Source organism: Macaca nemestrina, chromosome 18, assembly GCF_043159975.1.
Source record: "Macaca nemestrina isolate mMacNem1 chromosome 18, mMacNem.hap1, whole genome shotgun sequence".
Taxonomy (NCBI): Eukaryota; Metazoa; Chordata; class Mammalia; order Primates; family Cercopithecidae; genus Macaca; species Macaca nemestrina.
The window spans coordinates 73,128,223-73,156,047 of record NC_092142.1 but is presented as its reverse complement, the minus strand read 5'-3'; the positions used below and the strand labels follow the sequence as shown (position 1 = coordinate 73,156,047).

At 55.4% G+C, this 27,825-nt stretch overlaps 3 protein-coding genes and 1 non-coding gene across 6 annotated transcripts in view; 1 reads left to right on the top strand and 3 right to left on the bottom strand.

Annotated features, from left to right (window-relative positions):
* The first annotated feature begins 4,013 nt into the window (after positions 1 to 4,013).
* On the top strand, positions 4,014 to 20,043 carry LOC139359912 (RNA-binding Raly-like protein). Of its 2 annotated transcripts, none has more exons than XM_071084935.1 (7): positions 4,014 to 4,368; positions 8,507 to 8,772; positions 10,079 to 10,157; positions 17,021 to 17,172; positions 17,290 to 17,403; positions 17,750 to 17,889; positions 19,374 to 20,043. In XM_071084935.1, the coding sequence occupies exons 3-7, from the start codon at positions 10,087 to 10,089 to the stop codon at positions 19,482 to 19,484; spliced, it is 588 nt and encodes a 195-aa protein (XP_070941036.1). In that variant the 5' UTR covers positions 4,014 to 4,368; positions 8,507 to 8,772; positions 10,079 to 10,086; the 3' UTR covers positions 19,485 to 20,043. The 2 variants fall into 2 exon arrangements, with proteins under 2 accessions (XP_070941036.1, XP_070941034.1); XM_071084933.1 differs by having other exon boundaries at positions 4,014 to 4,467.
* TRNAG-GCC (transfer RNA glycine (anticodon GCC)) lies at positions 15,306 to 15,376 on the bottom strand. Its single transcript has one exon. It is a non-coding gene; the product is annotated as a tRNA-Gly (tRNA).
* A 983-nt stretch (positions 20,044 to 21,026) lies between the features above and the next one.
* LOC105491541 (exosome component 6) lies at positions 21,027 to 22,530 on the bottom strand. The gene has a single exon (XM_011758062.3). The coding sequence runs from the start codon at positions 22,277 to 22,279 to the stop codon at positions 21,461 to 21,463; it is 819 nt and encodes a 272-aa protein (XP_011756364.2). The 5' UTR covers positions 22,280 to 22,530; the 3' UTR covers positions 21,027 to 21,460.
* A 154-nt stretch (positions 22,531 to 22,684) lies between these two features.
* AARS1 (alanyl-tRNA synthetase 1) overlaps positions 22,685 to 27,825 on the bottom strand; it is a 37,829-nt gene continuing 32,688 nt past the window's right edge. For both annotated transcript variants that reach the window (XM_071084922.1, XM_071084923.1), the window contains exons 16-21: positions 25,787 to 25,895; positions 25,006 to 25,119; positions 24,294 to 24,413; positions 24,087 to 24,173; positions 23,641 to 23,754; positions 22,685 to 23,298 (exon numbers count right to left, since the gene is read on the bottom strand). In XM_071084922.1, the coding sequence (XP_070941023.1) occupies positions 23,113 to 23,298; positions 23,641 to 23,754; positions 24,087 to 24,173; positions 24,294 to 24,413; positions 25,006 to 25,119; positions 25,787 to 25,895 (730 nt within the window). In that variant the 3' untranslated portion in view covers positions 22,685 to 23,112. The remainder of the gene's footprint in view (positions 23,299 to 23,640; positions 23,755 to 24,086; positions 24,174 to 24,293; positions 24,414 to 25,005; positions 25,120 to 25,786; positions 25,896 to 27,825) is intronic.

Sequence of the window (27,825 nt, the reverse complement as noted above, 5' to 3'; positions counted from 1 at the left end):
AGAAATGGGGTGAAGATATGCGCTCTTCTTAGGTCACAGGGTTCCTCTACAAAATGTGAAAGGACTTTGGAAAGTATCGTCCGGTGTGCAGATTTCTCCGAGAAGCGCTGCTGCTGTTTATCCTGAGACTGGAGAAGGGGGAAGATGTGACTTTCAGGGTGGGCCAGGTGTTGGAGGAGACAGAAAGGACAATCTCGGGCCGGTAGCGGTGGCTCATGCCTGTAATCCCAGCACTTTGGGAGGCCGAGGTGGCTGGATCACTTGAGGTCAGGAGTTTGAGACCAACCTGGATAACGTAGTTAAACCCCGTCTACTAAAAATAGAAAAATTAGCCAGGTGTGGTGGTGCGTGCCTGTAGTCTCAGCTACCCGGGAGGCTGAGGCAGAAGAATCCTTGAACCCAGGAGGTGGAGGCTGCTGAGACAAGATTGCGCCACTGCACCCTAGCCTCAGCAACAGAGTGAAACTGTCTCAAAAAACAGGCCGGGCGTGGTGGCTCATGCCTGTAATCCCAGCACTTTGGGAGGCTGAGGTGGGTGGATCACGAGGTCAGGAGATGGAGACCATCCTGCCTAACACGGTGAAACCCCGTCTCTACTAAAAAATAGAAAAAACTAGCCGGGCGTGGTGGCGGGTGCCTGTAGTCCCAGCTACTCGGGAGGCTGAGGCAGGAGAATGGCGTGAACCCGGGAGGCGGAGCTTGCAGTGAGCCGAGATCGCTCCACTGCACTCCAGCCTGGGCGACAGAGCGAGACTCTGTCTCCAAAAATAAAACAAAAAAAAAAACAAAGATAATCTCAGATGTGGTGCAGTTCACAGCCTGGAGCTCCCCGTGGGATTAGGCTGAGGGCTGCATTGAACTGAAATCTTCAGGGGTTCGGTGCCGGGGTAGATGTCCCTGAGAAGCAGAGCAGCTGAGAGGTGGAGCTTCCTCCAGGAAATACTCACTTGCTCCTTGTTGATTTCATGGGGTCCCAGCTTTCAGGAGGAAAGTAAAGATGAAAAGCCCTCGCTCTGGCATCTTAGAGGGCTTCTGGGTGAGAGCTAGGAGGGGGAGGGCATCTGGACTCATTGCCCTCCCAGTCCTGGAGTCCGATTTTCCTGTTCTGTCTGGTTTTGAAGGTGCAGGCTGCGGAGCCAAAGCAGTGCTGCTCCTGCCAGCTCCTCCCTCGCCCACTGCTTCCCCGGCCTTGCACAGGGACAGGGAGATCCAAAGAGCGGCTCTGTCCATTCTCTCTCAGTCTGGGAGGGAAGACGGAGATGGCCTGGTGGCACAGATAGCTCCGCAAACAGTTCAGTATGTGCCAAAGGAGGGCCTGTGAGGCCCCAGGTCAGGAGAGGGTGCCTGCCCTGCCAGTGAAGGCCGGGGCTGAGCTGCTTCCTGCCAGCGTCCAGTTTTGCTCAGAGCACCCAGAATGCCATCTTGGAGGAAGGCGGCAGGGGCTGCCGCAGAACCCTGGGGCTGTGTCTCCTGCCTCCAGGTCTGGCCACAGCTGCAAAGAGCAGGTGGCAGGAGGAGGACTCTGGAGGACTCTCTCCCTGTGTTGGCCCTGCAGCCCCATGTCCCCTTCTCTGCTTCTTGGGAGCAGGAGGCCTGCGACCCCTGTCCTGAGCCCTCAAAAGGAAAAGCTATTGTAGGGATGATGAGAGGGAATCGGGTCCTGAGGCACTTGGAGGAACAGTTGCTGAGCTCCACATGCAACAGCCCGTTCCAGGGCCGATGTCGCAAAGGTGGCTTAGATGCCATCGCTAACTGGCCATCGAAGTTCCCAGTCTGGCAGGTAGGGCTCAAGTGCTGGGGCCACAGCAGAGACAAGGCCAAGCAGCCTGATTCTTGGGGGTGGAGGTTAAGGAGCAGTGTGTGGACTTGGCTTTCTATAGGGTCAGGCTGCAGCGCGGCATCCTGAGGAGCGTGGCTGCTCACAGGCGGTCGCCCAGCCCAGCCTCGGCCAAGGCAGACAGAGCCCGGGCTGGGAAGCGGGAGATCTCACTGCTTGGGGAGTCACCTTTTCCTCTGCACAGTGGGAACACCAGAAACAGTGGACAAGCTCAGCGAAGAGCTCTCCAGCCCGCCCCGAGGTTTCCTTCCTCCTGACTTTGTCACCTCACTGGGAGAATATAGCCCTTTATCTGAAACAAGCTTGCTGGAGGGGAGCCCAACGTACCAGGTGGAAGGGAAAGATAGAGGCTGTAAGGTTCCTCTGGGCCTGTCCCCAGCCTCTTCCACCTGGCTGCCCTTTGTTCAGAGTGAAGACTGCAGTTCCCAAGACATAAGCACCGCAGGCTTCAGCCTGAAGCATCCTTCCAGGTCAGCCACTTTGGGCAACTGGTGAGCAAGGCGGGTGTGTAGGGCCAGCTACATCATTTGCGGGGCCTGGTACAGAATGAAAATGTGAGGCCCTTATTCAAATATTCAAAAGTTACTAAGAATTATTATTTTTTTTTTTTGTGGAGGCAGAGTCTCTGTCACCCAGGCTGGAGTGCAGTGGCACGATCACTGCTCACTGCAACCTCTGCCTCCCAGGTTCAAGTGATTCTCCTGCCTCAGCCTCCCAAGGAGCTGGGATTCCAGGTGCCTGCCACCACGTCTGGCTAATTTTTGTATTTTTAGTAGAGACAGGGTTTCTCCAGCAGGCTGATCTCGAACTCCTGACCTCAGGTGATCCACCTGCCTCGGCCTTCCAAAGTAGTAGGATTATAGGCATGTGCTTAAGATTTCAAGATGAGGACAGTAGAGTGTAAATGAAGTGCAGGGTCCTTCCAAGTGGGCCCGTCTGGGTGTGACTGCATTTGGGAATAAGGGGATGGGGTCCTGCCTGTTCCTGCAGTCACAGCATACCTCGGGTCCTGGGGCAGAGGAGCCTGGATTCCGGCCCTCGGTGCCCAGCGGTCCTGGCTCGCGGACAGAGGAGCCTGGATTCCTGCCCTCGGTGCCCAGCGGTCCTGGCTCGCGGTCAGAGGAGCCTGGATTCCGGCCCTCGGTGCACAGTGGTCCTGGCTCACGGACGCCCCTGGTTCAGCAGCCAGGGGGTTCCTCACTCCGCCCCACATGTGATTCTAAACATTGCTGCAGAGACTCCTTCCCTGTATCGTTCAGGGGACTCTGCCAGCTCCAATGGCCAGCCAGCTGCCTTCAGGTCACCAAAGAATCCGGGGCTGGTCTGAGACCAGGTGTACCCCCAGACTGTATCTCTGTCCAGATCATGAGAGGGAGTCCAGGGTCCCCTGCCTGCCCCAGTTTGGCTTCACTGCACAGCTGGAACTCAGCCAGGCCTGTTCCAGGAAGCAGGGCTGTGAGTGTGAGCTGTCCAAGTCCTTGGCATTTTGAACAAAGAATTGAACAAAAAACCCACAAAGTAACATAGGAAAGAAACACGGGAAGGAAGCAGTGAAAGCAGAAATTTATGAAACAAATAAAGCACTCTGCAGGGTGGGAGTAGGCCTGAGCAAGCAGCTCCAGAGCCTGGTTACAAAGTTTCCTGAGTTTTATTTTATTTTATTTTATTTATTTTTTATTTATTTTATTTTTAAATTTATTTTATTTATTTTATTTTATTTTAATTTAATTTTATTTATTTTATTTTTTAATTTTATTTATTTTGTTTTATTTATTTATTTATATTTTCGAGACGGAGTCTTGCTCTGTCACCCAGGCTGGAGTGCAGTGGCCGGATCTCAGCTCACTGCAAGCTCTGCCTCCCGGGTTTACGCCGTTCTCCTGCCTTAGCCTCCCAAGCAGCTGGGCCTTCAGGCGCCCACCACCTCGCCCGGCTAGCTTTTTGTATTTTTTAGTAGAGACGGGGTTTCACCATGTTAGCCAGGATGGTCTCGATCTCCTGACCTCGTGATCCGCCCGTCTCGGCCTCCCAAAGTGCTGGGATTACAGGCTTGAGCCACCATGCCTGGCCTTGTTTTATTTATTTATTTTATTTATTTATTTAATTTTTTATTTTTATTTTTAAATTTTTATTTAATTTTAATTTTAATTTTAATTTTATTTTTTTGAGACATCTCTCTGTCACCCAGGCTGGAGGGCAGTGGCATGATCTTGGCTCACTGCAACATCCGCCTCTTGAGTTGAAGTGATTCTCCTGCCTCAGCCTCCCAAGTAGCTGGGATTACAGACAAACACCACCACACCCGGCTAATGTTTGTATTTTTTTTTTTTTGTAGAGATGTGGTTTCACCATGTTGGACAGGCTGGTCTTGAACTCCTGACCTTGTTATCGGCCCACCTCAGCCTCCCAAAGTGGTGGGATTACAGGTGCGAGCCATGGCACCCGGCCACCTGGGTTTTAAGTACTCCTTTTGAGGTTCTATTGGCTACCCCTTATCTGGATGAAGGATTTGGTCTGTGGCTCACAGAAAGGTAATGTGAACTGGCGCCGTATGCAGATGAAGGGATGGCCCATGCTTGGCCTGCGGCTAATCCAGGACACTCTCCCTTCCCGTCTGAGATGCAGTGGAGGTAGGAGGGGATAGGGAGGGAAGCCTTTGATCCTTTGCTACTTGGGCATGTGGAGATGGGGTTTTCCCTTTTGATTTAACTTTTGGAAGTTGGTGTTAATTGGCCTCAGGTTCCCTGCCCCTAGGCCCAGGCGTTTTCCCTTTGATTGAACTTTAGGAGATGGATTGGATTTAAGTTCCCTGCCCCCAGACTTTGCTGTTTTCCCTTGATTCAGCTTTAGGAAGTCAGCATGGATTGGCCTTAAATTCCCTGCCTCCAGACCCTATTCTCCTGCCTCAGCCCCGCACATGTGACTGGAAGCCTCCATCTGCCCTTCTAGATGCAGATGGGGCCTTTCAAGCAGTGATGTAGGATTTTTCTTGGTAACCTGTCAGCCGGAGACCTCCGACCAGTGACGCCTTTGCCCCAGGCCTTGTGTAGGCCTGGGGATATTGTAGGAGATACCCTGTCCATTTGGCCCACTGGGCCATGCCTGGTCTGCTGTCTGGAGAGGATCTCTTGGCCACCGTAACTGTCCAGTACCTGGTGGGAGGGGGTGTGTGAGTAAGCGAGTGTGGGGTCCAGCTGGCAATTCCAAGTGCTGGCACAGAAACGGGTTTTGTGTGGTGCTTGTGGCTAGAGCCACAGGAGTGTCACAAGCCACTTCCACAGTGGACTCTGGCATCCAGACGAGGGTGACGTGATGGTGTCCAGGCAGGGGTGTCCATGACCCCACAGCACCAGAGGATGTTATAGCTAGTTAGCTTTTTTTTTTTTTTTTTTGAGAGAGTTTTGCTCTTGTTGCCCAGGCTGTGGTGTAATGGCGTGCGATCTTGGCTCACTGCAGCCTCCGCCTCCCAGGTTTAAGTGATTCTTGTGCCTCAGCCTCCCAAGTAGCTGGGATTACAGGTGCCTGATACTATGCCCAGCTAATTTTTGTATTTTCAGTAGAGACGGGGTTTCACCACATTAGCCAGGCTGATCTCAAACTTCTGACCTCGGGTGATCTGTCCTCCTTGGCCTCCCAAAGTGCTGGGATTACAGGCATGAGCCACTGGGTCTGGCCAGCTAATTAGCTCTTTTAGTCCCACTGTCCACAGCCTGACAGACAGCAGCATGTTAACAGCTCTGCCAGCCCCTTGCCCTGCTCTGGCCCTTGACTCTAGAGCTGGTTTTGCCCTGCTGCTGCTTCTGTCATGTGGGTGGCTGCCCTCAGCTGGTGGAGGACAGGGCCATGATGTTACAGCCTTCCCTGTACCCATATTTGGTGGGTCCTGAGTTCTTGTGCCATGTCCAAGAAGAACGAGGTCACAAATGACAAAGAGTGAGGAAGGCAGAGAAGAATATTACTGAGCAACAAAACGGCTCTCAGCAGAGAGGGGATGCGAGGGTGGGTCAACCACCTGAAGTCTGGTGGTTTCTATCATTGTGGCTGGCTCTGGAGTTTTTAGGGGCACAGAATGAGGAGGGGCAGGCCATAGGTAGCATTGGAAAAGGTAACCTTTGATTGGTTAAAAAGCATTATTCAGAAAGAACCAATCAGGAAAGAGTGGACAAACAGGAATAGAAGTTCTCCGATGCTGGATTTCAGGCTTTTTTTTGCTTCATGGTGAGGTTTCACGGGGGACTCACCCTGTCTGCCTAGGATCTGTCTCCTGTCACTATCAGCAGCAGCACATACAGCCAGTGTCATCAAAACAGCAACTGTGGGACAATGGCCCTTGAGCCCTGCTTTGTGCTTCCTATGGCCCAAGGCCACAGGATGGATGCAGGGTGTAGGACTCCTTTGTTTTTAGTTTTTATTTTTATCTACCCATGTACATGCTGATAGAACTCCTTTGTATTCTTTAAAATGCCTCCTGGCCGGGCGCGGTGGTTCATACCTGTAATCCCAGCACTTTGGGAGGCCGAGGTGGGCAGATGACGAGGTCAGGAGATCGAGACCATCCTGGCTAACATGGTGAAACCCCGTCTCTACTAAAAATGCAAAAAATTAGCCGGGCGTGGTGGCGGGCGCCTGTAGTCCCAGCTACTTGGGAGGCTGAGGCAGGAGAATGGCGTGAACTCGGGAGGCGGAGCTTGCAGTGAGCTGAGATCGCGCCACTGCACTCCAGCCTGGGCGACAGAGCTAGACTGTCTCAAAAAAATAAAATGCCTCCTGCTGGCCAGGCGTGGTGGCTCACGGCTGTAATCCCAGCACTTTGGGAGGCCGAGGCGGGCGGATCACAAGGTCAGGAGATCGAGACTAACCTGGTTAACACGGTGAAACCCCATCTGTACTAAAAAATACAAAAAATAGGCCGGGCGCGGTGGCTCAAGCCTGTAATCCCAGCACTTTGGGAGGCCGAGACGGGCGGATCACGAGGTCAGGAGATCGAGACCATCCTGGGTAACACAGTGAAACCCCGTCTCTACTAAAAATACAAAAACTTAGCCGGGCGAGGTGGCAGGCGCCTGTAGTCCCAGCTACTCGGGAGGCTGAGGCAGGAGAATGGCGTGAACCCGGGAGGCGGAGCTTGCAGTGAGCCGAGATCCGGCCACTGCACTCCAGCCTGGGTGACAGAGCGAGACTCCGTCTCAAAAAAAAAAAAAAAAAAAAAATACAAAAAATGAGCCGGGTGTGGTGGCGGGCGCCTGTAGTCCCAGCTAGTCGGGAGGCTGAGGCAGGAGAATGGTGTGAACCCGGGAGGCAGAGCTTGCAGTGAGACGAGATCACGCCACTGTACTCCAGCCTGGGCGACACAGCAAGACTCCGTCTCAAAAGAAAAAAAAGCCTCCTGCTAACACTTAGCTGGCCGGTTTTGTTGGCAACTATAATATTCCACCATAATTTTTTTTTTTTTTTTTTGAGATGGAATTTTGCTCTTGTTTGCCCAGGCTAGAGTGCAATGGTGCAATCTTGGTTTGCTGCAACCTCCACCTCCCACATTCAAGTGGTTCTCCTGCCCCAGTCTCCCAAGTAGCTGGGATTACATGCCCAGCTAATTTTGTATTTTTAGTAGAGACAGGATTTCTCCATGTTAGGCTGGTCTCAAACTCCCAACCTCAAATTACCCACCTGCCTCAGCCTCCCAAAGTGCTGGGATTACAGATGTGAGCCACCACGCCTGGCCCATATTCCACCATAAATTTTTAAAGTGAATCTGGGTGTGCTGCCTAATGCCTATAATACCAGCACTTTGAGAAGCCGAGGCAGGAAGACTGCTTGAGGCCAGGAGTTCAAAACTAGTCTGGACAATATAGTGAGATCCCATCTCTACAGAGAAAAAAATAGCTGGGCATGATGGTGCGCACTTGTAGTCCCAGTTACAGGTGTGAAGCAGAGGCTGATGTTAGAGAATTGTTTGAGCCTGGAAGGTCAAGGTTGCAAAAAGCAATGATTGTGCCACTGCCCTCCAGCCTTGGTAACAGAGGGAGATTCTATCTTCAAAAAAAAAAGTGGGTGAGGTTTTTTTTTTTTCTTTGAGACAGAGCAGAGTGCGGACTACCAGACTAGACTAGAGTGCAGTGGCATGATCTCAGCTCATTGGAACTTCTGCCTCTTGGGTTCAAGCAAGTCTCCTGCCTCAGCCACCCAAGTAACTGGGACTACAGGCACACATTGTGCCTGGCTAATTTTTGTGTTTTTATAGAGACAGGGTTTCACCATGTTGGCCAGCCTGGTCTCAAGCTCCTGACGTCAAGTGATTCACCTGCCTTGGGTTCCCAAAGTGCTGGGGTTACAGGTGGGAGCCACCGCGCCTGGCCGCGGGGTCATTTAATTTGTGTTTCAAATCTGCCAAATTTAACAGGATTTCATAAAGCATTACTGACCTTTTTTAAGCTGGGGTCTCACCCTGTTGCACAGACTGGAGTGTGGTGGTACAGCTGCTGCTCATTGCAGCCTTGAGCTTCACTCTGTTGCACAGACTGGAGTGCGGTGGTACAATTGCTGCTCATTGCAGCCTTGAGCTCCTGGGCTCATGTGGTCCTCCCACCCCAGCCTCTCAGATACCTACATGCATGATACCTACCACGCCTGGCTAATTTTTGTCTTTTTTTGTTTGTTTGTTTTTAATAGAGATGAGCATCTGTCTATGTTGCCCAGACTTGTCTTGAACTTCTGGGCTTAAGTGATCCTCCTGCTTCGGCCTCCCAAAGTGCTGGGATTACAGGCATGAGCCACCATGATAGGCCTTACTGGCCTCTCGAACCTGCCAACAATCAGGGCTGCCTCTGCCAGGAGCACTTTCATCTGAGTTCAGTCCAGAAGGAATGCCCAGTGTGGCTGCTGCATCTCGTTGTGGGCACCTTGACTTTCTGTGATGCTTCTCTTTTGACTTCAAGGTAAATAATCTGGGTCTTGGGTCTGGGAGGTTACCTGTCTGAGGGCAATGATTTGATGAACTTTAAATTCTTTTTAAAAAATTTTATGGGTGGGCACAGTAGCTCATGCCTATAATCCCAGCACTTTTGGAGGCCTAGGCGGGTGGATCACCTGAGGTCAGGAGTTTGAGACCAGCCTGGCCAACATGGTGAAACTCCATCTCTACTAAAAATACAAAAATTAGCCAGGTGTGGTGGCACACACCTGTAATCCCAGCTACTTGGGAGGCCGAGGCAGGAGAATCACTTGAACTTAGGAGGTCGAGGTTGCAGTGAGCCGAGATCATGCCATTGCACTCCAGCCCAGACAACAAGAGTGAAACTCCATCTCAGGGGGAGAAAAAAAAAAAAACCTTTATATAATTCTTTTTCTTTTTATACTCCTGGCCTCAAGCAATCCTCTCACCTTGGCGTCCCAAAGTGCTGGGATTACAGGCATGACCCACTGCACCCGGCCTAATGTTCAACTATTTTGTGAAAAGTAGGCTGTGCGCAGTGGCTCATGCCTGTATTCCCAACACTTTGGGAGACTGAAGCAGAAGGACCACTTGAGGCCAGGAATGCTAGACTAGCTTTGGCAATATAATGAAACCTCCATCTCTATTTAAATAATATAAAACAGAAAAATGAAGAAGTGCTGCTTTGCTTCTTCCTTGGAGCCTCGCTGGCCATGGTGGCAGTAGCCAGAGCCAGAGCTTAGCTTGGGCAGGTGTGGGATGGGGGCTGGCAGCGGGCTAGCAGTGGGCGGGCTGCAGGGCAGCGGCTCTCTGCCCTGGGCGGGCAGCAGAGGACATTTGAGAATTAGCCCGGACGAGGGCTGGGTATCTCCTCAGAGGACCCAAGGATCCCAGGCTTCCCCCTCCTGCCGTTGGACGGTAGCGCCCTAAATTCCAGGGCCTGGGTGTGGGGTTGATCAGACAGTTGGTTCGGGTCTGAAGGAAACAGTAGAGTACCCTTCCCTATCCTTGGTTCGGTTTGGTGTTGAAGCCATTTGTCTCTTTGTCTCGGGGAACCTCTAGGATGACCCCTAAGGTCTGATCCCCGCTCTGGGTGGGGGGCCTGGGGCTGTGAGAGGCCAGGCTGCCTGTGGCCCGTGTGGGGAGGTGGCAGGGGGCGCATGCTTTGCTGCTCTGGAGGGAAGACCCAGGCAGAAGCAAGAGGGGAGCCCTGTGTGCTTTTGTAGCCCAGTCCCCCTGCACCCCCACCCCCATCCCCCCCCATGCCCCTTCCCTTGCCTCTCACACCTGCCCCGCTCTCTTGCTGCCAGATCTAGACATGGCTCAAGATCCCAAGGCCGGCCCTGCCCAGCCAGGCCAGAAGAGGCAGCAGGGCACACGTGTTTTCTGGTGAGTCTGTCAGGATGGGCCGCTGGGAAGCCCGTTGGGGGCTGCCGGGGAGCACGCTAGTGGCCGCTGGGGAGCGCGTTGGGGGCCGCCGGGGAGCGGGCTGGTGGCTGTCGAGCTTGTATGGGGCTCTGGGTTCCCCTGGGACAGAACAAGGACCCCAGAAGCCCCCCAAGTGTGCTACACACCCAGTGGCTCAGGGTGCTCAGGGCTTCCTCCCTGGGCCTTAAGTTTTCTCTGTCAACTGAGGAAGTTGACCCAGTGCATTCCAAAGCCCCTTCTAGCTGGTGCCACCAACTCCCCCATCCTGACCGAGGCAGGGCCCCTCCTTCTGCCTGGAGAAGCCTGGATCCCCCCAGGTGAGGGTCCCTAGGGGGTAGTGTCCGGGGGCGATTTCTGGGTCTTGACCTTTGGGAAGTAGCAAATGGGAACCTTTCTGGTTGACATTGTTCCCCTAACTTGGGAAACTTAAAGCAATTTTAAGGAAATCTTTTTTTTTTTTTTTTTTTTTTTGAGACAGGGTCTCGCTCTGTCACCCAGGCTGGAGTACAGTGGTGCAATCTCAGCTCACTGCAACCTCCTGCTGGGCTCAAGCAATCCTCCCACCTTAGCCTCCCAAGTAATTGGGATCACAGGCGCATGCCACCATGCCTGGCTAATTTTTGTTTTGTTTTGAGACAGAGTCTCACTCCATTGCCACTCAGCTCCAGGCGCAATCTCGGTTCATTGCAACCTCCGCCTCCCCGATTCAAGTGATTCTCCTGTCTCAGCCTCCCGAGTAGCTGGGATTACAGAGGCACACCACCACAACTGGCGAATTTTTGTATTTTAGTGGAGACGGGGTTTCACCATATTGGCTGGGCTGGTCTCAAACTCCTGGCTTCAAGGGAGGCTCTCACCTTGGCCCCCCAAAGTGCTGGGATTAGGCTGGGTGCAGTGGCTCACACCTGTAATCCTAGCACTTTGGGAGATCTCTTGAGGTCAGGAGTTTGAGACCAGCCTGGCCAACATGGTAAAACCCCATCTCTACTAAAAATACAAAAATTAGCCAGGCGTGGTGGTGGGTGCCTATGATCCCAGCTACTTAGGAGGCTGAGACGGGAGAATCGCTTGAACCCAGAGGCAGAGGTTGCAGTGAACCTAGATTGTGCCACTGCACTCCAGCCTGGGCAACAGAGTTAAGACTCCATCTTAATAATAAAGTGCTGGGAATTATAAGTGTGAGGCACCACATTCAGCCAGATAATGTTTGAACATGTTTGGAAAGGAGCTCACCAGCTTCTGTGAGCAAACCAGTCCTCTTCAGAGGCGTGGGTGTGAGCCGTGTTGGCCTGTGTCCACTCAGCTGGGCGTGTGTAACGGCCGCATGAGCTGATGTGTAATGGCTCGTGTGCATCCAGGTGGTGGCGGGGAGGTGGGAGGCAGGCGGAGGGGGGCTACTGTTAGGGGCAGTGCTGGTGTCGATGCTGCGGCACCCACAGCTCCAGTTCCTTTTGGTCTTCCCCTCGTCTCCTCTCCCCGGAAGTGGGGTGGCAGAGCTGGGGTGTGGGCTGCTCTGAGGTGTCTCTGTACCTCCACATTGACCTCCAGAGAGATGAGGCCAAGCTGCTCCCTGCCAGCAGCAGCCGGGGTCGGTGCCACCCCGCAATGTGCCAGTGTGGGCGGCTTCTGCCCCGCTTTGGTTTTGGACTGTTGAGCAGATGTGTGCTCATGGGTCACGTGTCATGTTTATTTGGTTTTGGAGACAGGATCTCAGTGTCACCCAGGCTGGAGTGCAGTGGTGCCATCATCGCTCACTGCAGCCCTGAACTCCTGGGCTCAGGTGACCCTCTGACCTCAGCCTCCCGGGTAACTGGGACTACAGGCACATGCCACCATGCCTGGCTAATTAAGTTTTTTTTTTTTTTTTTTAAGAGATGGGTGGGGTCTCACTGTGTTGCCCAGGCTGGTCTCGAACTCCTGGGCTCAAGTGATCTTCTTGCCTTGGCCTCCCAAAGGGCTGGAAGCCATTTCACCCAACCCACATGCTTTTTTTTTAACGTGGCTGTTTTTGAGGCTGTTCAATCTTTCATTGGATTTCATATTTTCCATCCACCTCCTTACCCAGCAGGCTTGGATCCAGTCATCCAGCCCCCGCTGGGGAGCTCCGGGGCAGGGTTGATGTAGGGCGACCCAGAGGCAATGTGGAGTGACGCCGCCTGCCCCACAGGGACTTGAGAGCACATTCAGAGGGGCCTGGCATTCGAGACCTGGGGCAGAGCTGGGCATAGATGGCCTCCTTGAGACCTGATTGTCCCCAGGAGGCTCCAGAGAGGAGGGCCCAGTGTTCCCGCAGCAGTGCCGGCAGCAGTGGGTAGGGGCTGTGGTGGTGGCTCCTGCTCCCTTGGGATGGTCCCCAGAGGAGGAACCGCTCAGGGCTGGGGCCGTGGTGGGCAGTGAGCTGCTGAAGGGTCTCTCCCTGAGGGCTGCTCGAGTCCAGCCATGTGATTTGGGTCTCAAAATGGAATGTGTGGCCCACCGAGGTGGCTCATGACTGTTGTCCCAGCACTCCGGGAGGTTGAGGCGGCCGATCGCTTGAGCCCAGGGTTTAAGAAAATCCTGGGCAAGATAGTGAGACTGCCATCTCTACAAGACATAAAATAAAAATTTGCCAGGCGCGGTGGTTCACGCCTGTAATCCCAGCACTTTGGGAGGCTGAGGCGCGTGGATCATCTGAGGTCAGGAGTTCAAGACCAGCATGGCCAACATGGTGAAACCCCATCTCTACTAAAAATACAAAAATTAGCCGGGCGCGGTGGCAGGTGCCTGTAATTCCAGCTACTCAGGGAGGTTGAGGCATAATAATCGGTTGAACCCGGGAGGCAGAGGTTGCAGTGAGCCGAGATTGTGCCACTGTACTCCAGCTTGGGCGACAGAGCAAGACTCTCTCAAAAAAGAAAGAAAAGAAAAAGCAAAAGAAAAGATTAGCTGGGTGTGGTGATGCATGCTTGTAGTCCCAGCTACTCAAGAGGCCGACGTGGGAGGATCACTTAAATCCAGGAGGTCAAGGTTGCAGTGAGCCGAGATCGTGCCACTGCCTGGGTGACAGAGCGAGACTCTGACACACACACAACACACACAAGGAATTTGGCAACATGGAGGGGAAGGCATAGTGGAAGGACTGCCCACCCAGCTCCCCGCCTCCTGCCTCACAGCCCAGCCCTGAGGACACTTGAGGAGGTGGCTTGGCCTCTGCCCATAGAGCCATTCCCGAAGGTGTGTTTAGTTTGTTGCTGTGGGATGTTCCCAGATTGCAGACTGTAGCCATTACAGGGAGCAGCTGCAGCCACTGCCCTCGTCCAACCAGGCCCTTCCCCTTGGGGAGAGAAGCACAAGGCTGCCCACCCACCTGGACACAGGCCCTGGCCTCAGTGCTGGCAAAGGCAGGCCAGGGCAGGGAGGTCCCGTGAGGAAGGACCCCCTGCCTGCAACAGGTGGCTGCAGATGGGCAGGTACCCGAACGCAGTCTCTCCCTGTTTGTCTCAGCTTGGGCGGCAGTCAGCAGAATCCCCTTCCAGTGCATGGTTCCTCTGTGGCTACTCACAAAAATACACTTAGGCCGGGCACAGTGGCTCACGCCGTAATCCCAGCACTTTGGGAGGCTGAGGCTGGAGGATCATGTGAGCCCAGGTTTGAGACCAGCCTGGATAAGATAAGAGACCCGGTCTCTACAAAAAATAATTAGGCACTAATTATTTTATTTTTGGCCTGTGGTCCCAGCTACTCGGGAGGCTGAGGCAGGATGATCTCTTGAGCCTGGGAGATCGAGGCTGCGGTGAGGTAGGATCATACCACTAAGATGATGTCGCCTGGGCGACAGTGCAAGATCCTGCCTTATATTTTTTTGAGACAGTTTCACTCTTGTTGCCCAGGCTGGAGTGCAGTGACGTGATCTCCGCTCACTGTAACTTCCACCTCCCAGGTTCAAGTGATTCTCCTGCTTCAGCCTCCTGAGTAGTTGGGATTACGAGCATCCACCACCACGCCCGGCTAATTTTTTGCATTTTTAGTAGAGATAAGGTTTCACCATTTTGGCCAGGCTGGTCCCGAACTCCTGACCTCAGGCGATTCACCCTCCTTGGCCTCCCAAAGTGCTGGAGTACAGGTGTGAGCCACGGCACCTGGCCAAGATCCCTTTTTTTTTTTTTTTTTTTTTTTTAAAAAAAAGTCTCACTCTGTTGCCTAGGGGTTAGAATGTAATGGCGTGATCTTGGCTCACTGCAGCCTCCACCTCCTGGGTTCAAGCAATTCTCCTGCCTCAGCCTCCCAAGTAGCTGGGATTACAGGCAGGCGCCACCACACTTAGGTAATTTTTGTATTTTTAGTAGAGACAGGGTTTCATCATGTTGGCCAGGCTGGTCTCAAACTCCTGACCTCAAGTGATCTGCCTGCCTAGGCCTCCCAAAATGCTGGGATTACAGGCATGAGCCACTGCGCCCAGCAATCCTGTCATATTTTAATTTTTATTTTTTGTATTTTTGAGACGGAGTTTTGCTCTTGTTGCCCAGGGTGGAATACAGTTGCCCGATCTCAGCCCACTGCAACGTCAGCCTTTTGGTTTTAAGAGATTCTCCTGCCTCAGCCTCCCAAGTAGCTGGGATAACAAGTGCCCGCCACCACGCCTGGCTAATTTTTGTATTTTCAGTAGAGATGGGGTTTCACCATGGTGGCCAGGCTGGTCTCAAACTCCTGACATCGTGATCCACCCACCTAAGCCTTCCAAAGTGTTGCTATTACAGACGAGAGCCACCGCACTGGTCCCAAGATCCTGTCTTTAAAAAGCAACAACAGGCTGGGTGCGGTGGCTCACGCCTGTAATCCCAGCACTTTGTAAGGCCAAGGTGGGTGGATCACGAGGTCAGGAGATCGAGACCATCCTGGCTAACACGGTGAAACCCTGTCTCTGCTAAAAATACAGAAAATTAGCCGGGCATGGTGGCGGGCGACTGTAGTCCCAGCTACTCAGGAGGCTGAGACAGGAGAATGGCGTGAACCCGGGAGGCGGAGCTTGCAGTGAGCCGAGATCGTGCCACTGCACTCCAGCCTGGGCGATGAGCAAGACTCCATCTCAAAAAAAAAAAAAAAAAGCAACAACAAAAAAGGAATTCCCTGTGCATTGGCCGGGAATCGAACCCAGGCCTCCCACATGGCAGGCGAGAATTCTACCACTGAATCACCAATGCCTCAATGAATGTGGGTTTGTCACCGCAGCCCAGGTGGTCACAGGCCTGGCCCTGCCTGTCCAGTCTGGTCTGTTTCGCCGTCGGGAGGGGGCTGCAAGGCTGGGTCAAGGACACTTTCCAGGGCGGTCCTGCTCCTCGGAGGCCTTCACCTCCAATGCTGTCTTGGCCCCAGCTCTCACTGCTTGGTCCTTCCTGGCCCGAGGGGGTCTTTGTCCATCTACCCTGCGGCTGGACCTGCCTCTCCTCCCCCTCCCTCCCTTTCCTCCCCTCCCTCCCTCTCCTCCCCTCCCTCCCCTCCCTTTCTCCCTCCCTCCCCTCCCTTTCCTCCCTCCCTCCCCTCCCTTTCCTCCCTCCCTCCCCTCCCTTTCCTCCCTCCCCTCCCTTTCCTCCCTCCCTCCCCTCCCTTTCCTCCCTCCCCTCCCTTTCCTCCCTCCCTCCCCTCCCTTTCCTCCCTCCCTTCCCTCCCTCCCTTCCCTTTCCTCCCTCCCCTCCCTTTCCTCCCTCCCTTCCCTTTCCTCCCTCCCTTCCCTTTCCTCCCTCCCCTCCCTTTCCTCCCTCCCCTCCCTTTCCTCCCTCCCCTCCCTTTCCTCCCTCCCCTCCCTTTCCTCCCTCCCCTCCTACCGGAATTGGAAGCTTCCCAGGCCGCCTACCCAGACCGCCTACCCAGACCTACTGAGCCAGAAAGCAGGGGTGGGAGTAGGGGGTGGCTGGAGATGGAGGGGATAGGGCAGGTGCCCAGGATGTCCTCCATTCCGCCCCTCGTGTGCTGGCCCTGAGCTTGGGGGCAACAGCGACAGGACTGGAAAGTTGATAACTTTTTACCACCCTCACCCATCACCACGCGTCCCCTCCCTTTCCCCCAACTCAGAGCCCTCCCCAGGCACAGGAAGGACCTGAAGCTGCTCCTGCAGGGTCCCCAGAGCTTCCTGCCCAGGCTGGGACCCAGCTGTCTCTTTGCATGCTCCCCTGACCCCCTCCTGGCACAGGTTCCCTGGGGTGCCTGGTGTGTGATAAGTAGGGAGCCACAGTTTTGTGAGTAAGCCTGGGCCGTTGGGACCCATCCTGTCTCCCAGGGCCTGGAACAAAGGCCCAGGTGACCTGGCCACTGCCCTGTCCCTAGCCCTGCCTGCTGGCCCCAGTGATTCTCAGGCAAGGATTGAAGGCGCTCCCATGCCCTGCCAGGGCTTTGGCTCTGACACACCTCTTCCATCTTTTGCCAGACAAAGTCTCAGGGCATCAACAGTGCCGGTTTCACAGAGCAGCCTTGGGGAGGGGGAGGGGGAGGCCAGGCTCTGGCTGCCAGAAGCCTGTGGGTGATTGTGTCCCCACTGCCACCTGGAGGCACCCCTTAGCACAGGCCAACTGGGGAAGCTGGTTTGCTGTGGTCTCCCAAAGTGACCTTGGGCAAGTCCCTAGGGGCTCTTGCACTGAGGAAGGCTGGCATTCCAAGGAAGAGCTGTGACCTTCAGTTTTCCAAGTTCAACTGGGCACCAGGCAGAGCCTCTGGTCGTGTACCGTGACCCCTTCCATTTGTGTCCTTCACAGCAGCAGTAGTAGCTACAAGCTGTACAGAGATCATGTACAGCTTGGGCAGGTGGGGCTGGCTGGCTGGCCGGCCTGACTCCTTCTCTGTCCTGTCCCCAGGGTCTATGAATACCAGAGGATCCGGATGCCCACACTCATCAACCACATGCCTGTCAAGATCCGGAGGGCCCACATGGGCATGGGGGTCAGGAGCGGCTTCAGCCCCCAACGGGTCTCCAGGAACAGCCCCCTGCCCTCTGGGCAGAAAAAGTGTGAGTGGGGGCCACAGTCACACCTGCAGTGCTAGGGAGCAGTTGGGTGGCCGCACCAGCTGTCACGGCAGGCCCCGGAGCCCAGCCTGGGCACCAACCCTGCCCCTCTCTCCGCAGTCCCCACCGAGGAGCTGCATGACATCCAGGGGGCGCTGTGGCAGATCAAAGCCCAGGTGGACAGTCTGCTGCAGAGCCTGGAGCGCATGGACCGGCAGCAGGTCCCACCCGTAGGTCTGATCCCCATGCTCTGTGGGAGCCCAGCTTTCCCCACTCCTGAAGATGCCCGGTGCCTGGGGCCCTGCCTGTGCCTTTCCCTGTCTTCAGGTCTCCCTCCCCGGAGTACACTCCCCACTCCCCATCCCTGGGCTGTACTTGAGGCTCAAGGACTCTTGTGGCTTCTGAGTCATCCCCACCCACTCAGCAACCGCCTGGAGACAGAGCCACACGTCCCAGCCCATCTGTTTCTTGCCCTCTTGAGTCTTAGAGGCCCTAGGTCATTGCTGGGCATTAAGTGGCCTCTCTGGGGTCAGCTGGGGCCTCCAAACCCAGCCATTGACTGATGACCTTCTCTGCACAGCCACAAAGGACAGTGGAAAAAACAGGGGTCCTGGTAGCAAGGGCTCCTCCTGCAGCTCTGAGCCCCCGCAGAAGCCCCGGAGCGAGGAGGCTGGTCCAGAGGCAGATGGCTACGAGGGCGGCACAGACACGGAGTGGACAGTGAGTGACCCGGCCCCGCTGCCCCATCTCCACCGTACTTGTGTTGGGTTCCTTGTGGCCTCCCTGTGAGCAAGGGGGAGGGCCTCTCTGGTCAGTCCAGGAGCCCGAGGTAGTGCGGAGGGGGAGGTGTGTTCCCTCTGTCACAGAGTCATGCCCAGTAGGCTGGGCCCCTGTCCTGTTTTCTGCCTCCCAACCCTGGGCTTGGAGGGCTCAGCTGTGCCAGGGTCGGTTCTAGGCTGAAATACCTTCTCCCAGAAGGCAGTGGGGGGACAGGGCTGGAGCACCGTAAAGGGAATGTCACAGGTGTGCCCCATGGCCCCAGACCCCTGTCTGAGACCCAGCTGGAAAGCTTGTCTTGGGTTTCGGCAGGTGCAGGGGCTCACGCCTGTAATCCCAGCACTTTGGGAGGCCAAGGCAGGTGGATCACCTGAGGTTGGGAGTTTGAGACCAGCCTGACCAACATGGAGAAACCCTGTCTCTACTTAAAATACAAAAAATTGGCTGGGCGTGGTGGCTCACACCATTAATCCCACCACTTTGGGAGGCTGAGGCACGTGGATTGCGAGGTCAGGAGTTTGAGACCAGCCTGGCCAAGATGGTGAAACTCCGTCTCTACTAAAAATACAAAAATTAGCTGGGCACGGTGGTGAGCGCCTGTAATCCCAGCCACTTGGGAGGCTAAGGCAGGAGAATCACTTGAACCCATGAGGCGGAGGTTGCAGTGAGCCGAGATCATGCCCCTGCGCTCTAGCCTGGGTGACAGAGACTGCATCTCAAAAAATAATATATTAGCCTGGTGTGGTGGCGCGTGCCTGTAATCCCAGCTACTCTGGAGGCTGAGAGAATTGCTTGAACCCGGGAGGCGGAGGTTGCTGAGCTGAGATCGCACCATTGCACTCCAGCCTGGGCAACAAGGGCAAAACTCCGTCTCAGGAAAAAAAAAAAAAAAAACCCAGCTTCCTGCGCTCTTCCTGCTGCTGCTGCAGGGTTTCTGGCTGCCGCATGGACCATGCCCCCTGCGGAAGCTGTGGCACACTAACCTTCCTGGAACTGGTAACAGCCCTGTGTGTGGCATTAGAGTACCTGAATATTCCCTGCCCATCCAAAACCACCACCTCTTGCTGGTCTGAGGCAGGCCATGCCCGGCCCACAATGGGGCTGGAGCCCTCCCCCATCTACCCACCCAGCTCTGTGTTCGGTCTGCTGGGCTCAGGAGGGCTTTCACTGCTGCCCAGATCCTGAGTCACACCTGTAATATCTGGGAAAAGAACGGCTACATGTAGACGACTGCTTTCTTTAGCCTGGTGGTTCTGAGTTTCTAGGTCTTAAGTAGAATATAGAGAAGCCCTGAGCTGCTAAAGCTCTGGGGAGGAAATGGAAATCGGGGTGTGGGGGAGACTAGATGTTGAGTAGGTGGCCCCCCTTTCCTAGCCTCCCATGCCTCCGGCCCCTCTGCCACTATCCTGCTTCTGTTTTCCCTACAGGTGAAGAACCACGCTGAAGATCAGGCCAGCCAGGAGGCAGCAGGAACCCCTCCAGCCTCATCAGCTCCTGGCATTCTCGATAGACAGCTCCTTGCCTTGCGTAGGTTTTGAAAGCCACCTTAGCAACCTGAGATGCCTGATCTGGAGCTGGGGCAATGGAAGTGGACACAGGGCTTGCCAGACAAGCAGAGGGCCAACCTGTAGTGGTGGGTTTTAGCTTCTTTAGAGGTTGCATTTCGAGATGATGGTCCTGGGACTGACACGGTTAGGAGGTGGCCTGGAACTGCACCAGGTCGCCATCCTCATGAAGCTGAGGCTCTCTTGCAAGGGGCAGATGACAGCCCATCCCCACCCCACCCCTCAGAGGGCACCCTCAGCCTTGTCTGAATGCAGACACAGCTGATCTTCACTCCCCTCCCGATGCACCGCCAGTCAACAGATAGCCAACAGATCTCCCTGAGTTTCCAATCTCCCTGAAACTGCTGGAATGTTCTCAGTGTGTACCCCACACAGCCCTCTTTGGGCTCCAGACTCCCCATCTACTCTAGGAAGTCACCCTTCAGAATTACATTATGTCCTCTCCCCACTGGTGTGATACTATTTCAGACCTGCTCTAGAAAGACACGTTATGTCAGAAGGGAAAAAATAAAATTTGTATTTTTCCTGGTCAGGGGTTCTAGGTGTGGCCCCAGAAACTCATTCTGGTCCTTGGGCTGACCCAGGCCGGCCCTTCCTAGAGAAGCTGAGTGCAGAGAGAGGGGACCAGGCCGCCTTCCAAATGGCAGTCACCTAGCTTCCTACCATGCAGTCTTGAGCCCAAACCAGCAGAGCTGGTAGCGACACAGGAAAGACCCCACCTCGTGGTCAGTCAGTCAGGTTGTACCTGGCCTTCCTAGCAGTGCACCTGCCCTCTGCGGTGCTACTCAGGGTCTTCCTTGTAGGACCAGGGTGCCACTTCTCACCAGCAGTGGAGGCTCGGGTTGTGCCATTCTGTACATGGCCAAGGACAGATGGCTTCTACCCAGGCCAAAACCCTTTTCAGCTACCCAGCACCAAGCCAGGTTGGGGCACGAGGTGCACTCAGCGCACTTCTGGGGCCGTACTTTTTTTCCTGAGACGGAGTCTTGCTCTTGTTGCCCAGGCTGGAGTGCAATGGTGCGATCTCCACTCACCGCAACCTCCACCTCCCGGGTTCAAGCGATTCTCCTGCCTCAGCCTCCCGAGTGGCTAAGATTACAGGCATATGCCACCATTATTAGTGCTGGCTAATTTTGTATTTTTAGTAGAGACGGGGTTTCTCCATGTTGGTCAGGCTGATCTCGAACTTCCGACCTCAGGTGATCTCCCTGCCTTGGCCTCCCAAAGTGCTGGGATTACAGGTGTGAGCCGCCGCGCCCGGCCAACTCTCCCTACTCTCGTCGTATCTCAGCAGTTCCCCTAACTCTGGTTCGTGTGGGGGCAGCTGCTGCTCCAAATCACAGCGCTCCCATCAGGCTCTGCAGCTCTTTTCAGCCCGTCTCTCCTGTTCACGTGGGCCTAAGGAACAGAACCCGTTTAAGGCAATGCCGCCGCGACCCTTGACACCTGGGATGCAAGAACAAAAGAGCCTTGCTCTCTTAAATCCCGGACCAAGAAGAACCACACCATAAGACGTTTTTCAAATATAAAAGGGTCTTTCTTTTGGCTCAGACACAGAAGGCACAGTCGTCTTGTCCATCCTCTGAAAAGTCGCCCAGTTATATCGGAAGGGGTCACTGGCTGGCCTGAATGACAGCAGCTCTAGGTACCAGCTTCCAGGTAAGTCCAGCTAAAGTTTCCAACTTGGGAGTCAGGATGCGCTCCCAGGTTTCCTCAACTGGGTCGAAGCTAAGAGCCGGCTCAAGTATAGTTCCTTTAACGAGGTTTGTAAAAACCCTTTCCAACACCACAGCTGTCCGGCGCCTTGGCTCTGCTAGGGCCTACCCAGGTGCTCTCCAGGGCTCCGGCTGCTTATCTCGACGCAGGCTGGAGGCCGACGGCGCGGGTCTTTTCAGGGACGGCGGCAGCACGGTCCTCGGCTTGCGTCCGTCGTTGCTCAGGCTTCTAGTTCAGGGCTGGGCGGCGGCGCCCCTGCGGCGCGCCGCCCGCACCAGGCTCTGCTGCAGCACGGGGTAGAGGCGCTGGCAGCCCTCGAGGCCCAGGCGTACGGCCTCCGCCCAGCTCTCGATCAGGCCGCCCTCGCCGCTGCCCAGCAGCCCGGCCACCTGATTCAGCACAGGCATGAGCGCCACGGTGAGGCCGGCGGCGGCGCGCTCTTCCTCTAGCCTCGTGGGATCCAGCAGCCAAGTGGGCGCGGGCCCCGGCGCGAGGCTCAGGCCACAGCCCACCACCAGATCATACATCTCAACGCCCGCGTCGGCCAGGGCGAGCGCGGCGGCGGTGAGCGCGGCGGCCAGGGCCGAGCCGCCGTCCTCCAGCAGCAACGCCGACACCTCGAGCTGCGCGCGCGGGTAGCGGCCCAGGCGCACGGCCGGCTCCAGTGCCTCCTGCAGCGCCAGCGCCAGCTCACGCTCCTCGCCGCCGCCCGGGGGAGCGCGGCGCCGGCGGCCCGCGAAAGGCGCGCGGCGGAAGTCGCACAGCAGGCGACCGCGCAGCGCGGCCGGGGCTTCGCCGCCAGATCCGGCCGGGCCGCCGCCGCGCTCGCCTCCCTCGGCCTGTCGCGGGCCCGACACTGCACACAGCACCTTTGTGCCTCCCGCCTCCAGGTAGGCCGAGCCTTTGGCCTGGCTCAGCAGCCCGGCGCGCGCGTACACGGGCCGCAGTCGCGTTGGGTCGCGGGCGGCGGGCGCCTCCTCCTCGTCGGCCGCGTACAGCTGCGGCGGCTGCGACTCTTCAGGGCCGCGGATGCGGCGGTGGTCCCCGGGCATGGCGGCTCCTGGCGTGAGAGCCGCTTCCGCCCAACGCACTGCCGCACCCACTGGTTCTTCCGTTGCTTAAAGACGCGCGCCTGCGTGAGGGCTGTCGGGAGAGTGACGGGCGGCGCTACAGCGCCTGCTGGAGGCTCGGAGGGAGAACGGTCGGCGTCCCTGGCGCCCTGGTCCCACTTGTGCAGGGCTGCCTGATCCATCCCTCCTGCTGGAAGGGAGCGGGAGAGCAGCTCCAAGGCTTCTCTGCTTCCACTAACCCCACCCATCTACTGAATTATGAACGCCTTGCTCCATGTCACCCTACCTATTTGGCCTCAACCTCCACAAACGTTTGAGGCAACCCCAGGGGCTTTTCCCAAAATTTAGGGTTCTGGGGCTGGACTGGGTGAACACTACAGCAGCCAGTAGAAGCCACAGCATTTATTCTAGACAGCAGGGGCCAAGGGCTGTCAAAAGAGCGAGCTCCACCTGGGAAGAGGGATAGAGATCATATAGCATTAAGTATTGCACGTGGTCCTTTTATTCTCTGCAGCAAAAAACGATTCGTCCTTGCTGACGCGGAAAGCTCAGGCTGGAGAGCTGTTATCTACAGATGCGAGTGTGGTGATCAACAGCAATGCGGGGGTAGTGGTTCTCGACAGATGGCACTGACGTGGAGGGCTCAGGGCAGAAGTATAAGGGGCGCTGAGTCACAGGACTGCTCGTGAGGGTGTTCCAGGTACGGCCGGGGTAGGAGGGGCTCTCAAAAGGTCCCAGGATTCAAATGTTCTTGTAGCAGATGAAGAGCTCCCGGCTGGACGGATGGAGCCAGTAGAAGCCACCTCCTCCCCCGCTCAGTTCTTTACATCCCCGAGGCGCAGCTGGGCGAAGGAAGTGGCCAGCTGCAGCGCCTCCTGCAGGCAGCCAATGTTTTTGCCTGTGGCCTGTGCAGACACATCCTTGCCCCCACCTTTACCGTCCATCAGGCCTGACACCTGCTGTACCCACTCGCTGGCTTTTAAGCCCCGATTGGCTGCATTCTAGAAGAAAGAAAGGGAAGGGGGAAGTCAGGACAGAAAATGGGATTGAGGGAGGAGCCATCACCCACTCCTTTGCCCTGGGTGATACTGCTGGAGGCCAAGACAGACTTTACGGCTAGTGCAGGGGGCAGTCATGGCCCCTGCCAGGACAGGACAGAGTGGCAAAGCCAAGTATCAACCAGACAGATGCAACCAATGAGGAGGCCTGGGTAAGGGGTACTGGCAAAGGTGACCAACAGGCAGGCAGGAGACAGGCTCTTTTAAATGCAGGTTGTACACACACAGGCCTCAGCAAATAAGCTTAAGACCCAACACTTCCCACTGGTGCAAGGTGGTTCTGACCTGAGGGACTTGACACAGGCAAGTGATCTTGCCAGCCTCGTTGTCCACCGTGAAGAGCATGGCAGACGTCTGAGGGGAGTGTGTCTTGAAGAGCTTCAAGGCTTCATTCAGGGCCTGTGGGGAGGACATGGCTCAGACCATGGTGCTGGAGCAGGGACCCTCACTAGTGTGAGCATTTGCAGCCCTCAGAAGGACCGCCACCCACCCCCACCCCTTCCCAGAGCAGATGTAGTCCTCAGGGCCTGGGTGGAGGACCCCAGTGTAGGGCCCTGCCCACACCCTGGCCCAGGTGTGCCTCCCACATGCAGGGAGCTGCTGCTCCTCCCAACCTTAATCCCAGACAGTGGGCCCTTAGGCAACCACTTGGCTCAGAGCCACAGAGGTTACATATCAGCCACCAAAGGGCTGATGTGCCCCAGGGGAGGGGGCCCCGGCCCCTGGGTTGCCTTGGCTGAGGCACCGCTCTCCATCTCCAGGATGACGAGGGGCTGGTTGGGGTTGCTGTCGATAAGCTGCTTTGTCTTCTCTAACACCTGCAAGAAAAAAGTCCAGAAGAGCAGCTCAGACCAAAAGCACAAACCGCGAACCCCTGGCTGTATCCTGCCGGCCTTTGCCTAGGAAACACTCTGGCCACCGGTGCTGCCCGGACTCACTCGTTTCTGGACATCGGCTTTGCTGGCTCGGTCTAGGTCATCCATGACCTTCTTTAGGGATTTGAGAGTCTCCCGCAATTCGTCCTTCTGCCACTGGGGGATGACTGCAGTGGCCAGGGCCTGGAACGAGAACCAGAAGACCATCTGAATCTGGGCCACAACTTGCTGGGATGTCAGGGTCAAGCCCACCCCACCTGAACCCAAGTCCTCCCTGACTAGTGTCCGGGAAAGGAAAGCAAAAACACAAAGCTGTCTTCTGGCTTTGAGACCAGTCCCTTCTGGAGCAGCTGCGGCAGGTAAAACAAGGAGGGCTAGAGAGAAAGGAACAGTAGAAAGCTGGGCTCCAAGTCAGGCCTAGTCCTTACCAGGCTGGGAACAGCCTGTGATGAGCTTCCTGGCAGCTTGAAATGCAAATAAATGCCAGGCAGGCTTGGAAGCAGGGGGCAGCCTTTTCCCCTTCTCCAAATCCCTCCACCCCAGTGCCCACACATGCTTGGGAAGAGCTCTCCTGCTAGCAGCAATGGGGGCAGCAGGGAACCTCCAGGGTCCAAGGCCAGGATCCATGGGGTCCCTGCTACAAGGCTACAGGACAACAGAAGTCAGCCCAAAGGCCCATTCCACCAAGAACCAGGGACTGACTGACTATAGATTTACTGAAGCCAGGGCATGTCTCATGCGTCAGGCCCTGAGGAGGGAGGGAAGCCACCCCTACCTCTCCAAGGTCAGCGATCTCCCTCTGCACATCCTTGTTTGGAGCAGTCTGGGCCTTCACTTTGGCTTCCATGACAGAGAGAGATTTCTTCAAGCTCTCTGCTTTCCTGAGGGCCTGGGAGGGGACACCCGGTCAACCCCAGGTAGGAGGCCTGAGTCAGCCTCACTATCCTGGGTCTGAGTGGCTGCCCCAGTGGTAGGCCCTGCAGCAACACACCCCAAAAGTGTCTGTGGGGAGCAGGTACTGGCAGCATCAGGCCCCAGCAAGGAGCACAGTGCTCACAGGCCCACTGGCAACGGCTGTACCCAACTCTGACTTGGGGATGATCAAGCTCGAGAATCAGGAACCCCATCACCCAGGAAGTGGCTAACCCTGGGGCTTTAGCACAAGTCAGACACACCAGTTCCCATGACAGAGCACCCATCCTCTACTGCACGGCCTCAAACTAAGCACGCCCCTAGGGGTACATGGATCAGTGCCGGGGGCCCTGAAGCCACAGCGAATCTATGTCTTACACCCTCTTCCACATGGAGATAAGAGGGGGTAGATAGCCAGATTTACATATATTTTAAGACTAAACACAGGAAAGCTAGGAAATCTTCTGTGGTGGCAGGTTTCTTCTGCGAAGCAGGGGTAGGACACTGGGGCAGGTGGAATGGCCCAGTCTCCACTTTCACTCTGACTGCAGCAGCCATGCAGAGCACTGTTTGCTCTATGGATTCGCAGACTGGGCTCCTCTTGCCCTCTTCAGATAAGCCACAAACCAGCCTGACCTGCTCACCTTCTGGGCTTCGGCACCCGTGACAGCCACGATCCTCCGGATACCCTTGGCGATGGCCTCTTCCGTCACAATCACAAAAGCTCCTGCGTGACTTGAGTTCCGCAGGTGCCTGAATCGCAGAAAACAAAGGTCGTGGTGAAAGAGGTCCTTGGCAGCCCTTGGCTGGGGGTCCCACTAGCGGACAAGAGAAGCAGGAATGGGTTGAAAGTCAGGGAAAGCCTGGGCTTGGGAGTGTTCTGACACCGAGCGAGACACCAGCTGACCAAGCCCGAGTGTTCTCAGCTCTCAGATGGGGATGATGCTCCCCACGTAGCTGCTATGAAAATCAAATGAGGCAAAGAGCAAAGTCGTTTGTGGTCCCTAATATCCAATACAGTCTTACCATTAGGCTCTACGTGACAGTTTTGGTCCTGTGGTGGAACTTACGCTCTATTTTTGTATTCCTGTTCATTAGGGGACAATTTGAGGACTGCTGTTAAAATCTTACCACAACCCCTTGAACAAATAGGCTTTATTTCAGTTGTTCAGGGAACCTCAAATGCTTATTAATTCATCCTCATTCTTTGACAGTGGTATAAAGGTTTTTTTTTTTTTTTGAGACAGAGTCCTGTTCTGTTGCCCAGGCTGCAGTGCAATTGTGCAGTTGTGGCTCACCACAACCTCTACCTCCTGGGTTCAAGTGATTCTCCTGCCTCAGCCTCCCAAGTAGCTGGGAAACAAGCACCTGCCACCACTCCTAGTTAATTTTTGTATTTTTAGTAGAGACAGGTTTTTACAATGTTGCACAGGCTGGTCTTGAACTCCTGACCTCAAGTGATCCACCTGCCTCAGCCTCCCTAAGTGCTGGGCATGAGGCACCGCACCCAGCCCTTGTATAAAGTTTTTGAAAGCTGTTTCCTGCCCAATTCAGCTGGGCAGAAAAGCCTGTAACTCAATCCCCCAGACCCCTACCCTACTCTGCACATCCCACTTGCTCCCTGCCTGCCAGAGGCCTGCAGGGGACCTTGGACTGTCTCATCCATGACATTAAGAATGTTCTTTTTGGCCGGGCGCGGTGGCTCAAGCCTGTAATCCCAGCACTTTGGGAGGCCGAGACGGGCGGATCACGAGGTCGGGAGATCGAGACCATCCTGGCTAATATGGTGAAACCCCGTCTCTACTAAAAAATACAAAAAACTAGCCGGGCGAGGTGGCGGGCGCCTGTAGTCCCAGCTACTCAGGAGGCTGAGGCAGGAGAATGGCGTAAACCCGGGAGGCGGAGCTTGCAGTGAGCTGAGATCCGGCTACTGCACTCCAGCCTGGGTGGCAGAGCGAGACTCCGTCTCAAAAAAAAAAAAAAAAAAAGAATGTTCTTTTTGGCCCCGTGGCTCACACCTGTAATCTCAGCACTGTGGGAGGCTGAGGTGAGTGGGTAACCTGAGATCAGGAGTTCATGACCAGTCTGAACTCGTGGAGAAACCCTGTCTCTACTAAAAATACAAAATTAGGCCAGGCACAGTGGCTTACACGTGTAATCCCAGCATGTTTGGAGGCCGAGGTGTGTGAATCATGAGGTCAGGAGATCGAGACCATCCTGGCTAACATGGTGAAACCCTATCTCTACTAAAAATACAAAAAATCAGCTGAGCGAGGTGGCGGGCGCCTGTAGTCCCAGCTACTCGGGAGACTAAAGCAGGAGAATGCCGTGAACCGGGGAGGCAGAGTTTGCAGTGAATCGTGATCAAGCCATGTGCACTCCAGCCTGGCAACAGAGCGAGGCTCCCTCCTAAACAAAATTTGCTGGGCGTAGTGGCAGGTGCCTGTAATCCCAGCTACTCGGGAGGCTGAGGCAGAAGACTCACCTGAACCCTGCAGGCGGAGATTGCAGTGAGCCAAGATGGAGCCATTGCACTCCTGCCTGGGCAACACGAGCGAAACTCTCTCAGTAAAAAAGAATGTTCTCTTCCTGGCTGGGCATGGGGGCGCATGCCTGTAGTCCCAGCTACTTGGGAGGCTGAGGCATGAAAATCGTTTGGCAGTGAGCTGAGACTGTGCCACTG